Source organism: Echinops telfairi, unplaced genomic scaffold (assembly GCF_000313985.2).
Source record: "Echinops telfairi isolate 266 unplaced genomic scaffold, ASM31398v2 ScPeMD7_3533;HRSCAF=4204_0, whole genome shotgun sequence".
NCBI classification, from domain to species: domain Eukaryota; kingdom Metazoa; phylum Chordata; class Mammalia; order Afrosoricida; family Tenrecidae; genus Echinops; species Echinops telfairi.
Genome location: NW_022107431.1, coordinates 62218519 through 62231474, shown reverse-complemented (window position 1 = coordinate 62231474; position 12956 = coordinate 62218519). Strand labels below are relative to the sequence as shown.

Sequence of the window (12956 nt, the reverse complement as noted above, 5' to 3'; positions counted from 1 at the left end):
TAGATGGGGAGCTCCAAAAGATGGAGAACTTGGTCTTCTTATTCCTTTATGTACAATTCCTTAGCATAAAGTATACACTCCTTGGTGGTTGTTAACTGTATGACTGAACAACAATGTTCCTAACTTAGTTCACCATTCTCACTACCACTTTGATTGACTACTTACTGCTTACCTTTCCTTGAACATTCTCAGAAAAAGCGTTTGTTCACGCTATTGCTTCTTAATTGCTCTGCAGTTATCCAAAATAAGTCCAGCCTTAAAGATTTAGATTCAACCTCACCTATTCTGTGACTATGCTAACACAGTCCTTATTTTTCCAAAAGTCAATGATCATCACCTCCATTCATGTCTGCAGCGGCTAATTACTTTGTTAGGCGTTTTCTTCTTTCTATCTAATATCTAATCTCCATTGTAATATCTATCCTTGGAAGCTGGGTCTATGATTTCTTTGTTTCTTTTTTCCAGAATGCTAGGAACAGAGTCTGACAAATTGTTGGCTTTCCAACACATTCCATATTTGAATGACATAATGATAGTCAAATCAATTATTCCTTTGTATTCCTAAGACTTCTTTCAGAAGAAGGAATCTGTTATATTAACTACCATACATACTCGAGTATAAGCTGATCTGAATATCAGCCGAGGCACCTAATTTTACCACAAAAGCTGCATTAAAAATGTGCTGAAAAACTCAGCTTATACACAAAAATATACGGTATGTGCCAGTGCTAAATTTGTTACTGAATGTCCCTAGATGGCAGTTTTTTGGGTAGCTTCCAGATCCCCATAGGAAGCTTTTACTCAAGAGCTGTAGGCTAGTACTTGGGAAGAGAGCCACCAACATGCACCACTAATCCCAGCTGTATTCTAGTCACTGGCAGTGCAAAGATGGGCCTGACATTAACTACTAATGCCATGTCTATTGGGGGTGGGGGGCATAAGTCTAGTGGATGGGCAGAATTCTTAAGACCAGCTCACTGCAACACTAAGGAAGACCATACCCCTTTCTCTGCATGTCTCAGAAGAACTTCTTTTGCCTGTGTTTGAGAAGAGGAGAGGCTGCCAGGTTCTTGGTATGGAAGGCAAGCAATAGAACTGATCTAGTTATACATACATTCATTTTAAACAATGGGCGATGTGGTCATGTTCAGCTGTACCCCAGATTGGTACACATTTTAAAATGAGCCTACGTCATTCTCTTGTGTCTCATTTATTCTTCCTCTCTTAGAAATACATAGATATGTGATTTGTCTTCTTCCAGCAGCTAAAAATGAAAGCATGGAGGAAGTGTGATCATTGAGGTTAATTGTGCCAAGCTGGCCAATTAATTGAAAGGTGGAGAGATAAACGGCTCAGTGAGACATGCCTTTCTGGTTCTAGGTCTCTTTATGTCTGATGCTCAGACCAGTGTGCGGCTGCCTTAGCTAGTTCTCTGCCTCACTTCCTGCGAGGCATTCCTGAGGAGAAGCCGCATGAACCTACCCCGATGCAGCCCTGGGTGCTGGAGCAGCCGTGTGGAGACCCCTGCCAGCGCTGAGATGCTTACACATTCACTGACTTGGCTTTCCTCCTGCAGTCGGTGTCATTGCGTCTGTTTTGTGAGTTTGAGGAGGACTTTGTAGATCGGTGTCAGACATATGAGCTAATGTTGAACTTACCGGTTTTGACTGAACTGGCTGGGATGCTTTCTTAATGTATATAAAACTCTCTCTTATAGACATATGAGTTTCTATGGATTTGGTTCTCTAGTCTACCCAGACTAACACAGGAAGGAGTTAGAAACAAACCTCAAGCGTTCCGATTCCAAGCTTTGTATTCTGTCCATATGCAACACTACCGTGTTTGGCTCACATCCAACACAAAAATGTTGAGCATTTGGAGTAGGAGGAGGGCATTTTTCTAGTGTACGTAGTCGTTTATAGGAATAAGTTTTGGGTGTCAGAGAAGGTGCACCCCTTATATACAGTATGAAAATACTATATCGATATTTTTAAGAATGTCTCATTATACACTAATTCATTTAAAGAGTCAATATTGTCAAAAAACCCATGTATACAAGACCCCATTAAAGGAAACCCCTAACAAATGCATTATGAGTAGTGGTAACAGATGGCGTAGCACTGTCAGATTGAAATGAACAAGAACCAGGTGCACCCGGGGCAGAGCATGGATGATGTTACAGAGAGACACTACATGCTACACGTGTTCGCCGACTCTGCTGTAAGTTGGCTCTGAATTACGTTGATTATGTCATGGTCTTTAGTATTCCATTTTATTACAAACCCAATCTTTATTGTCTCTAGGCAGGTGGCATGAGAATAATAAGCAAATTATTCACCACCATTTTGTATGGAGTATATGTTACTACTGATAAGCCATTAAAATAAAAAGCAACCCCAAATTGATGGCTCTTAAATATAGTTCATCATCATTCTCCTGTAAGTCTGGGAAGTACTGTCTGATCAGCCTGAATCACTCTGGCTCTTCCTGTGTTTTATTCAATGATCATATCCATTTCACAGTCGTCCACCTTCTCATTCACTATTATCTTATTTTTTGAGATTTTGACAAATGTCTTTTCACTCATCCTACTATGTTCTTTCATTCTCTTTGATTTTCTTATTTGTACATCCGTTTCTTCTGTTCTGCAATTTTTCTAGTGTTTCTTTCAAATTATGCCTTGCACAGTTTTTTTATGTGTCTGTCTTCGCTTTGTGAGAAAGATGATGCTTTCTCCTCCTGTAAAGAGTTTCAGTCTCGGAAAGCCCAGAGGCAATGCCCTACTGCCTTGCAGGGTCACCCTGAGTCAAAATCAACTTGATGGCAGTGAGTTGGGGATTTTGTTTGTTCATTTCTTACCTTTGATTAATTTTTCTTCTTTTCTTTTTTTATAGTCAAGTTCAGTCAACCAGTTCGCTCTCTCTCTTTCAGTGGGGTGTGTTGTTTTGCTTCTCAGAGTATGTATTTCTAGGCTGCATGTCTCACCATCAGGCACACATTAATTTACTCCTGAACAATGCGGCTGCTACGATTTTCCTTTAGCTCAAGCAGTTCTCACTGTGCCTCTTGAAATTGGCACATAATTTTCTTGGTTGGATATCACTAGTGTCTTTCATTTTCTACCTTCTTTATGTTAAAACGAAAATCTAATGGAGCAAATCTAAGTGCTGAATAGACAACAATGCTTAGATGCCATCCACCTTTGTATTTGCAGACTCACGTGGTTTCCTGCTAAAATTAAAGCTCAGCTCTAATCATTCGTATGAGAGTCTCAAGGGTCATTTTCAAACACTCCCAGATCTGCATATCTAAGTGGCAGTGATGTAAACGATTGTAAGCTTCCCCTGTCAGCTCTTAGGACGGAGATAGTGGAGCAGCCAACTGGCCCTCTGGAATGATAACATGATAGGTCTATGTGGAACATATCCCTAAGTATTTCTGGGTTTGATTTTGAAAATTCTAATCTAAGCAACTATGATTTACTAAAACCTTCCTTCTTTCAAAATGCAACAGAAAAAATAATGGAAATTTCTTTCTAAAATCTAAATAAAGCAGGAGAAGCATTGCTTATGAGGCACTGGTAGTTCAGGGAGAGAGTTCTCTCCTTCCATGTGTGAGACTCATGTATGATTCTAATGCCTCTCCTATGCAGACAGTACCTGTCTGTCAGTCTGCAAATGGCGACTTGCAGGCTGCTGCGATGCTGCATAGTTTTTAATCATGCCTTCAGACTCAGACAGGCTAGATGACCTGCTACTGAAAATCAGTCCATGAAATCCCTTTGGATCTCAATTGTCTGACACTCAAGTGATCATATGGATGGCTCCGGAAGCATGTCAATCCATTGCTCATGGGGGGTCATAACTGAATCATTTAAAAGTTAGTTTTTTCCTTTTGGAAATGCTTCTTAATCATTTAAATCTGCTTTCCATTAGGTAGCAAAAGGCAGTGTAAATAAAAAGTTAAATTTTGATGATTTATGGTCTAGTCTTTTACTAGGAATGTCGGTAGTGTTGTGGGTGAGGGCTCCCACTGCTAATGGTAAGGTTTGTGGTTCAAACACACCAGACCCTGTGGAAGAAAGAGGAGGCTGTCTTGTCCCATAAAGACTTATAGTCTTGAAACTCTGTATTGGGTCACTGTGATTTGGAATTGACTCAATGGCAGTAGGCTTATTTATTTGTTTACTCTAGGAACATTCTCTTCTGATAGTATTACAATTCAAGAGGTATTCATCAAAGGTAGCAAAGTATTCAGTTCAAGATAATTGCAAATATATACCTGAATTTAATATATTTTAGAAATTTTAAAAATAAATGTTTAGCTTGGGTTATTCAGCAGCTATGATCTAAATCATTCATAATTAATGAAATAAAAACTATGGACTGAAGACTTACTATGTGCATACCATTAGTGACACAACAGTGACCCAAATCAGACTCACTTCCTGCCCTTTGAGAGCTGATAGTTTTGTGTGATAGAGGATTCCTAGCAGAATGATCATGTAAACCATTCAAACATTCATATGAGGGAATTACAGGAATGATCTCAGTATGTCTGGAATGTCCCAGAGGGTGGTTTTCCCCAAGCTGCTGTCTGAAAAGTGAGCTCAAGTTAAACAAAGTTAACACAGAGCAAGACAATTACCTTCAAGATGAAGGAAAGCAAGGGGAACGGTCCCATGATGGAACAGAGACTGAGTGTTGCATGGCTGGAGTGCCAGGGCAAGGACTCCGTTGGGGAAGGATGTGGCCAAGGAGAGGACACAGGCCTTCATCTGAAGAGCAAGGAGCGATTAGGGGAAAATCTGAGGCACCGGACTGACGTGATCAAATCTAGAATATCAGCGATTAGGGGAAAATCTGAGGCACCGGACTGACGTGATCAAATCTAGAATATCAGCGGTTGATTTTCACTACACCAGAGAGAACAGATTGGAAGAAGAATAAGATTCATTCCAAACTGACTAGTTAGAACAATCATATATTTTCACAGGGTAAGCATTATGGAGATCAGATAAGGGTGAGGGTAGGGAAAATGAGAGCGATGGACAGGAGGAGGACTTACGATATTTGGTAATGGATTGGAAAAGCAAGAGGGTAATGAGGAAAAAGAAACATTGAGAAGTTTAAGTTTCTGACTGATAGACACAATTCACAAGGTTCTGACAAGTGGACCAGGAGGGGGGTGGGGGAAGAGAAGAGAGGAGTTAAGCAGGGTTCAAATCACAATGGAAGAGCCATACATCTCATGGTGAACAAAAGGAGAGCCATCTTATTTCTGAATGAGAAGAGTGTGTGACGATTCTACCATATGAATAGTAATTGGTTGGAATTAGATAAGGCATAGAAAGAGTGATCCTAGAAAGAACAGACTGGGCCAAAGTGAACTAGGGCGGAGAGAAGGATAATCCATTGGTTGCAAGTGTAGACGGGGTGAACCCTGCAAGAGAAATCACTGAGGTGGTCTAAATAGATGAAAGCATGGGTTTTCAGAGAGAGATGATGAGTTTAATTTTAGATGCCCAGTAGGCAGTTAAATACATTGGACTGAGACATGTGCATGAGGTCTGCATTGAAAATATAGATTTGTGAACCAGCATTTTATACCCGTACATGACCATTAAAACCTAAAGAGAGTAAGCATGCCAGTAATAAGGTGAGATAGCAAGTGAAGGCTGAACCCCCAGGAACACTAACTTTTAATGGATGGACAGCAGAGCCTGAGAATGAAAGTTCTGAGAAGGCTGAGAAAACCAGGGAGCGCAGTGACCCTGACAACGAGACAGGAGTGTGTGTCAACAGGATGGAACGACCACACCGGCAGTTACTGCAGTAACTTCAAGTAACATGAACAGTTTGTTTTATGCAATGACTAGCTTATTTCTGGTGATCTCGGTAAAAATCATTTCAGTAGTAGGCAAGAAGTGTAAATCCAGACTGCTTCACAGTGAGAAGTGAATGCAAACCTCTCTGTCTGTCTATCTACCTATATATTATATTTGTTTTGATACAGAAGAGGGAGCTAAGGACAATGGCTATAGAAGGATGTGGAGTGGTTTATCAAAAAGCACAAAAAATACTGCAGATATGGTATAGAGAACTTTGGATACATTAAATTAAATATAGACACAGGGACGGCAATACATCAAATTGTGTTGAAGAAATATGTGATTATGTGATATTTTATTGACTATCTACACATTGACTAAACATATATTTAAAAACATGCCAAATGTTAGTTCTTCTGAAAAAAATCAAAACTGAGCTCATTGCCATGGAATTGATTCTGACTCATACGATATTTTCTTTATTAACACAGAAAAAATGAACACAAAATATAAAAGCACTTGAAGGGACTAGGTTACAGTCTGAAAAAATGAACACAAAATATAAAAGCCCTTGAAGGAGTGAGGGCAACTCCTCCACTTCTTATGCTAGATGACACTTAGTGAGTGTTTTAACCAATCTAAAGAAAGAATATATCAGTCATAAAGCAATTCATGCATCAGCAGAGCAGAGGAAGAAGGAGCAGGCAGAGATTGGTTGTATCCATCGAAGTAGTAACCCTTAACCATTAGGTGGTTATAGGATCACAGTAGCTCTCAAGCTTGACTGATATTAGAAGCATCTAGGGAGCTCTCAAAAATCCCAAAGCTCCTATCAGAATGCATCTCAGACCAATTACATCATGAGCAGTGGGGGTAGGGTCTGGTGTCAGCTCATTCCAGTGTGCATCCAAACCTGAACCATTACGCATTCAAATATAGCCACGGATAGCAAGAGTGAGCTGTGTGCTGCCGTTCTTGTGTGTAATTTCCACCGCAGGATCATTCATGACTGTGAGATAGCAGCACTGGTGGTCTTGTCCTGGTACCATGAGGATACGATGAGAAGGATTGTCTTACAAACTTTGCACGTGCTATTAGGAGAGCCCAGTCTCTGGAACAGGACATCACGCTTGGCAAAGCAGAGGGTCAGTGGGGAAGAAGACCTTTAAAGAGATGGCTTGCAAGCGAGGCTGCAGCAATGTGCTCGCACATGACAAGGTGAGGACGTCACCGGAAGGGGCAGTGAGTTGTTATGTTGTGAATAGGGTGGCTGAGTTGGTACCCGGAAACAAAAACATGTGATGTGCAGTCATGCCAACTTTTGATCATCATGCAACTTGACCCTAGGGCATGGAATAATGGATCATATTTATTTGAGCATCGGTTGTCTCCCTGACAATTCTATTCATGATTATAAATGTATGAGGGCCATGGTTAATGAATAAGTGAATGTTTAGCTATCCAGAAGCTTCAGTAGAACAGAAAGCTGGATTGCTAACTGAGTGGTTGCTGGTTGAACGCACAACCCATTCGATTAAATCTACTTTAGAATAGATGCCAGCCTTACCACCCAGATGGATCTGCCTACTTTGTCTCATAGAGGAGCTGTGAGTTGGAATTGCCTTGTTGGCAATGCTTTGTTGTTCTTAATTTACATTTCTTTCACAGCTGTGTAACCCTGCGAAAAAGATCTTGGCTTTGGTAGTCTTATTTCTAGAATCTGAAGAATGGGCAAATAAAAAAATGGGATTGGAGTGTGACAGTGGTGAAAGTTGGATAATTTTACCTCTATCAAGTGATCAATTTTAGCATCTACAGTGATAGGTCACATAAGCACACATGCCTTTGATACAATCTAGTGAGAATGTTATTTTATCTCCAGTTCTATAACCTTTGTCACAAATACCCATACCTCTGCTCTAATTGTGAAAGGAATATATGACTGATGGTTAGGTTTTTCTCCATGATTTGGCAACAAGCCCTAACCTATAAGGTGTCTGATGACTTCTCCCTGGGGGTACAGTTTATATGCTATCTAAGGAAGAAATGCTGCGGAGAATTTGTCCTTTCTCTCCTTCCGGATGGCCTGGATCCTGTTTCCGGTCTCTTGGGATGTGTTCCTGCAGGCCAAGATATTGCCTGTTGACAGTGGAAACTGGCCATGGCCTACTGTGGATAGCATCAGATCTGCCAAGCCCGCTCGCCCTTCACTGGCCTCTGATGTTTCGGTTCACTGGCTCCTCAGCCCTGACAACTGTTCAAGTAGTCAGGGAAAACCTCTAAAATAATATCTGGCCATCAAAATGGACGAACCCACTTCTCTAACGATATGAGCCATTTTCTTGCTATAAACACTTCTCTTTATCTATATTTTTGAATGTCAGTAGTTTTTTTCCTCTGGAGAACCCAGTCTAACACAGAGACAAATGCCACTGAAAGAACGTTCTATAAAGTACACTAACACCACTACTCAAGATGATGCAGGTCATCCAAAACAAGGGAAGCCCAAAAAAGCCTGATCATCTAGCGAAGTGCAAAGAGATATGGAGAGAAATATATCATGTCACTTGCCTTAGATAGGTGGTACCACTGGGTAAGTGTTGCTAAATGCAAGGTCAGTGGTTCAAACCCACCAGCCACAGTGCAGGAGAGAGATGAGACTATCTGTTCTCATAAAGATTTATAGCCTTGAAAGCCTAGGGTCCTCTGAGTTGGAATTGACTTGATGACAATGAGCGTGGGGTTTACCCTGCATGAGATCCCAGAAGAAGAGTGAAAGACATTAGGTAAAAATGGAATAAATATTAATATAGACTTTCATTGATAAAAATATTGTACCACTATTACTTCACATGTTGTAAAAGAGGAACCATCTATAATATGAGAGATATTGGGTGTGGGGTATATGGGAGCTCGTCAAACTATCTTCGCAACTTTTTCTATACTCTAAAACTATTCTAAGTTTTAAAAAAATTGTACATAGAAATCCTATGGAAGAGTCATTTAGAAATATAAAATAATTGAGCCCAAGTTATAATCAAGAGCTGATTGTCTCTAAGTGATGATCATCATGTTGTAATCAACTCAATGAAGGCGAGTTCTGGGACAAGTCTTTTTTATACCACTATCCCCATTACCTGCCACGGTGCCAAGAACATGGTAATCTCCAATAGAATTAATCAAGCGAATAAATGCCCCACAGTTTCTGGAATTTCTCCTAACGACCCTACGCCAGATTAAGTTAGTCTATTTTTATGGTGTCTCAAGCACATTTCTTACCCTCTTTTTCATTTTGTTTATCTATTATATACGGACATGCAGTTTTCTCCTATTGCTGTCCGTACATCTAAATGCAAGCATGCATGCACACACAGATAAATACACACACCAAATCGAAAGATCCGAGGAGAGAGAGATGCTGCTTATTGACCCGTCTCTTCTGCTAACACTTAGCTTTGGGCTTTGTATGAGTATGTGATGAAAATTGCTGTGCTTGTCGCAGCAAGTTTACCCGCTTGTCATCTGTTTAAGTGATCTAACTCTGTATTCACTTATATTCACAAAACAAATACAAATACTAAATATTAACATGAAATAAATTTACTCAGGACATTTCAATGTCTCAATACATCTGGCAAGAGAATCGGTGATGCGTCTGTACATTCTACATTGCTGGTGTGAGATTCCCAAACAGTAGTAAGTGTGCTAATTGTAACAGCCCTGCCACAGCTCAGTGGGTTTCTCCGTGGAAAGCTTCCTAGCCAGAAGCAGGGGAGGGTGGGGAAAAGACCCGGCCGCTGGGATTGGGACCCTGGGTCCAATTGGCCTGTCTCTTCCTTTCTGGAGTTGTCTGACCACTGGGAACTCAGTTCACTGCCACGGACCGAGGCAGTTCTTCTTGGGGATCCGAAATAATTCAAAATTGTGCAGATCCAATGCTGTTAGTCCTTCAACGTGGACTGATCATCCTACTGGATCGCTACGTGCAAGACCAGCCTCCCGTCCATTCATTTTTCTAACCACAAGGTGGCGGACTTTATGCTGTTTTTTTCCGGATGTAGAAATCCGGATCCTTGCAAAAGCTGATAAACTCAACATGCATTTTAAATTCCGGCTTTAAAACATGTCTGAAACGCTTTGGATTTTCACATTAAGACGATTTCCTCTTTTGTGCCGGAACACCTATTGGTGTTATAAAAATCCCATAATAAGGTAAAAGGGGATTACACGTACTGTAGTTTGATTTAGGTTTCTGTTCTTCAGGGGCCCTGGTGGCCTCTGCTAAACGCCCAGTGGCTTCCTTAAGGGCTGGTGGGCAGAGCTCCCTGCAGGAGGAAGGCCTGGGAGGTGCCCCATTCAGGTTACAGCCCAGACTGCCTATTTGAGTTAGCATCCACTCAATGGCGACAGCGTTTGGGTTGTTTTCTGTTTCTTTACATAATCAAATTTGTGCTTTTGGAATTAAAATGAATAAAACTTTTATTATGGAAGCGTTGGGAATGAAGTTCTCACAACACGTATGCTGTCATTCTGATAAGTCACTATAATTGTCCCTTCCTAATTGCCGCATATGGTTGTAAAAGTTGGACATGGGAGCAAGAAAACAGAAGAAGCAATGCCTTTGCATTGTGGTGCTGGCAAAGAACACTGAAGATACCATGGATTGGTCCAAGGACAAACAAATCTGCCTGGAAGAAGTATGGCCAGAGTGCTCCCGAGAGCCAAGCATGGGAAGATTTCCTCTTACAGAGGGACCATACCTGGAGAAAGACATCATGTTTGGGAAAGCAGAGGGGCTACAAAGGAGAAGAAGGCCCTTACAAAGATGGATTGATCCAGTAGCCTAGAAACCACTGTGCAGATGGTGCAGGATCCGGCCGTGTTTTGTTTTGCTGTGCAAAGGGTCCTTATGGGTCAGAACCAACTTGATAGCACCTAATGTCAACCACTATGGCAACTTTCATCAGGGTGCTATCAGATTCTAGGATGAATGAAAGCAGAAGCAGCCATTCAAAAATCCATTTATTTCATGCCCTGCATATGGCATTAGGCAGAGCATGTCTTGTTTCTCAGAAATCGGAAGTAATTACCTTTAGTTTGCTTTACATTGGCTCTGAGATAGTTCGTGATTTTGCCAACTTACCCTGGTCAGAAGCTCATTCATTTCCATCACCAGCGTCTTCAGATCGCCCTCTGCCACCTGGATGAGTCTCTCTGGAGCCCGCTGAGGCGAGAGCAAGTGCTGAGAAAGAGACCATCCAACCAGCATTTTAGTAAATGGCCTTGCAGGGAACCACAGGGCTGAATACGTAGCAGGATGTTTTATTTCTTTATAGAACAACCTTCCTGTTGTTCTTTTGTATTTTTTTATCATCTAATTATTACACTAGCTCTGTGAGGAAAATGTCATTACACATCATGGACGAGAAAACTGTAGTTGTTTAAAAAGTGTGGTCCAAATTTTTGCAGAAGGACACATCATTAGCGAGAGTTAGAGTGAAGAATGATTCATCGGATCCTTTCATTCCTCCCCTCCCCACACCCCTCCCTCAGTAGATACATTGATTGGAGGTGAATGGAAGGAAAGCTGCCGTCCCTGACATTGGGGACTGGCCTGGCCTATGCCACCATTAGACAAGATTATTCTGTGACAGTGATGGATGAAACAAAAAGTAATACTGTCATCTAAGGACAAGAAAATCATGGCCTCTATCAAACCACCAACTAATGAACACCTCTTAGCTATAACTAAACACCTTAAACCAGTGGTCCTCAACCTTCCTAATGCCGTGACCCTTCAATACCATTACTCATGTTGTGGTGACCCCCCCAACCATAAAATTATTTTTGTTGCTACTTCATAATTGTCACTTTGCTACTGTTAGGAATCGGGTGACCCCTGTGAAAGGGTTGTTCAACCCCCACAGGGGTTGAGACCCACAAGTTGAGAACCGCTGCCTTAAAAGAATAAGTTGCTGGGCCTCAGTGTTCAAGGTCATGGTCTTGGCGGACATGTTGACATTGGTCACAAGGCCAGTGTTATACAACATAGCATTTCTTTATTTAAAACTCTTCACATCCCTGAATACTGAGGTTACAAGGTCAACTCCAATCCCTCTGCCTTTTGCTTTCATGCCTCTGGCTTTCCAAAGTGCCCTTATTCTCCAGCCCCCTCAATATTGTAGTCTTCACTTTCATTCACAAGCCTGAGTGCTAAGGTCTTCCAGAAAAGGCTTGCTAATTCGCACTGCCACCTCTGCTCAGGAGTACATACAATTCAGTGGCAAAAATAGTGATGGGCTGTCGGTCAGAGCCTTCTCCACATGCTGACTGAACTTTGCAAAAGGCAATTTCTTTCTCACAGACCCTAAGTTTACTGCCTCTCCAAATTCTTGTTTCTACTTAGTGGTCATGTGATCTTGGCCTTGACATGGAAGTGCTCCCTGCCTGGCTCTCCTCATTTGCAAAAGGTAAACAATGCAGTACTCCTTTCCAAAGTGGCGTGTCTGTTCGTTTTAAGTACAATAATCCATGTGAGGCTTTAGCCACATGCTTACCCCAGACATAGTGATCAATCAATGGTCTCATGACTGCTATCATCAAAACTGGCCTCGTTTTCTGGGAATATACTACGTAGCTCTGGTCTTGGCCAGGATGAATAACACAGCCTCTAGAAGAGTGGCCACCACTGCCTAGGAATTCAGCTTAGGCTCCTTCCTTTAGTCCTACCAGTTTGTCTTCACTTAATGAAAGTGCATTTCGAGCCCTCAAGTTCCAAGTTGAATTGTACCTTCTTCAGTCGTGGTTACTTTGAATGCTACTGATTTCGCCCGTGTATGAATTGCCCTGCATTCTAATTCTTTGTAAAGCACATGATAACGCTGGGCGCCGTATTGATTATTATCGCATGACTGCGCTCTTACCACACAGACTCCAAGATTCTCAGGGGCAGTGAGGATTTCATAGGGAATCAAGGGAAGCCACTCAGCAGGCAACCAAGTGCAACCCTATGCATTCTTTAAGTTCTCTACACATATGCGACAGTTGACTGGAAGAATATATGTGACCACCTCACATCAATATTTTTATTAGGTGAGATATCTCCAAATTCCTTAAGCTTTCCACC

General features: G+C 41.5%; 1 protein-coding gene across 6 annotated transcripts in view; it reads right to left on the bottom strand.

The window, feature by feature from the left end:
* Positions 1-12956, bottom strand: part of LAMA2 (laminin subunit alpha 2) — a 671264-nt gene that overhangs the window by 149558 nt on the left and 508750 nt on the right. For all 6 annotated transcript variants that reach the window (XM_045294657.1, XM_045294659.1, XM_045294658.1 and 3 more), the window contains one exon: positions 10974-11072. In XM_045294657.1, the coding sequence (XP_045150592.1) occupies positions 10974-11072 (99 nt within the window). The remainder of the gene's footprint in view (positions 1-10973; positions 11073-12956) is intronic.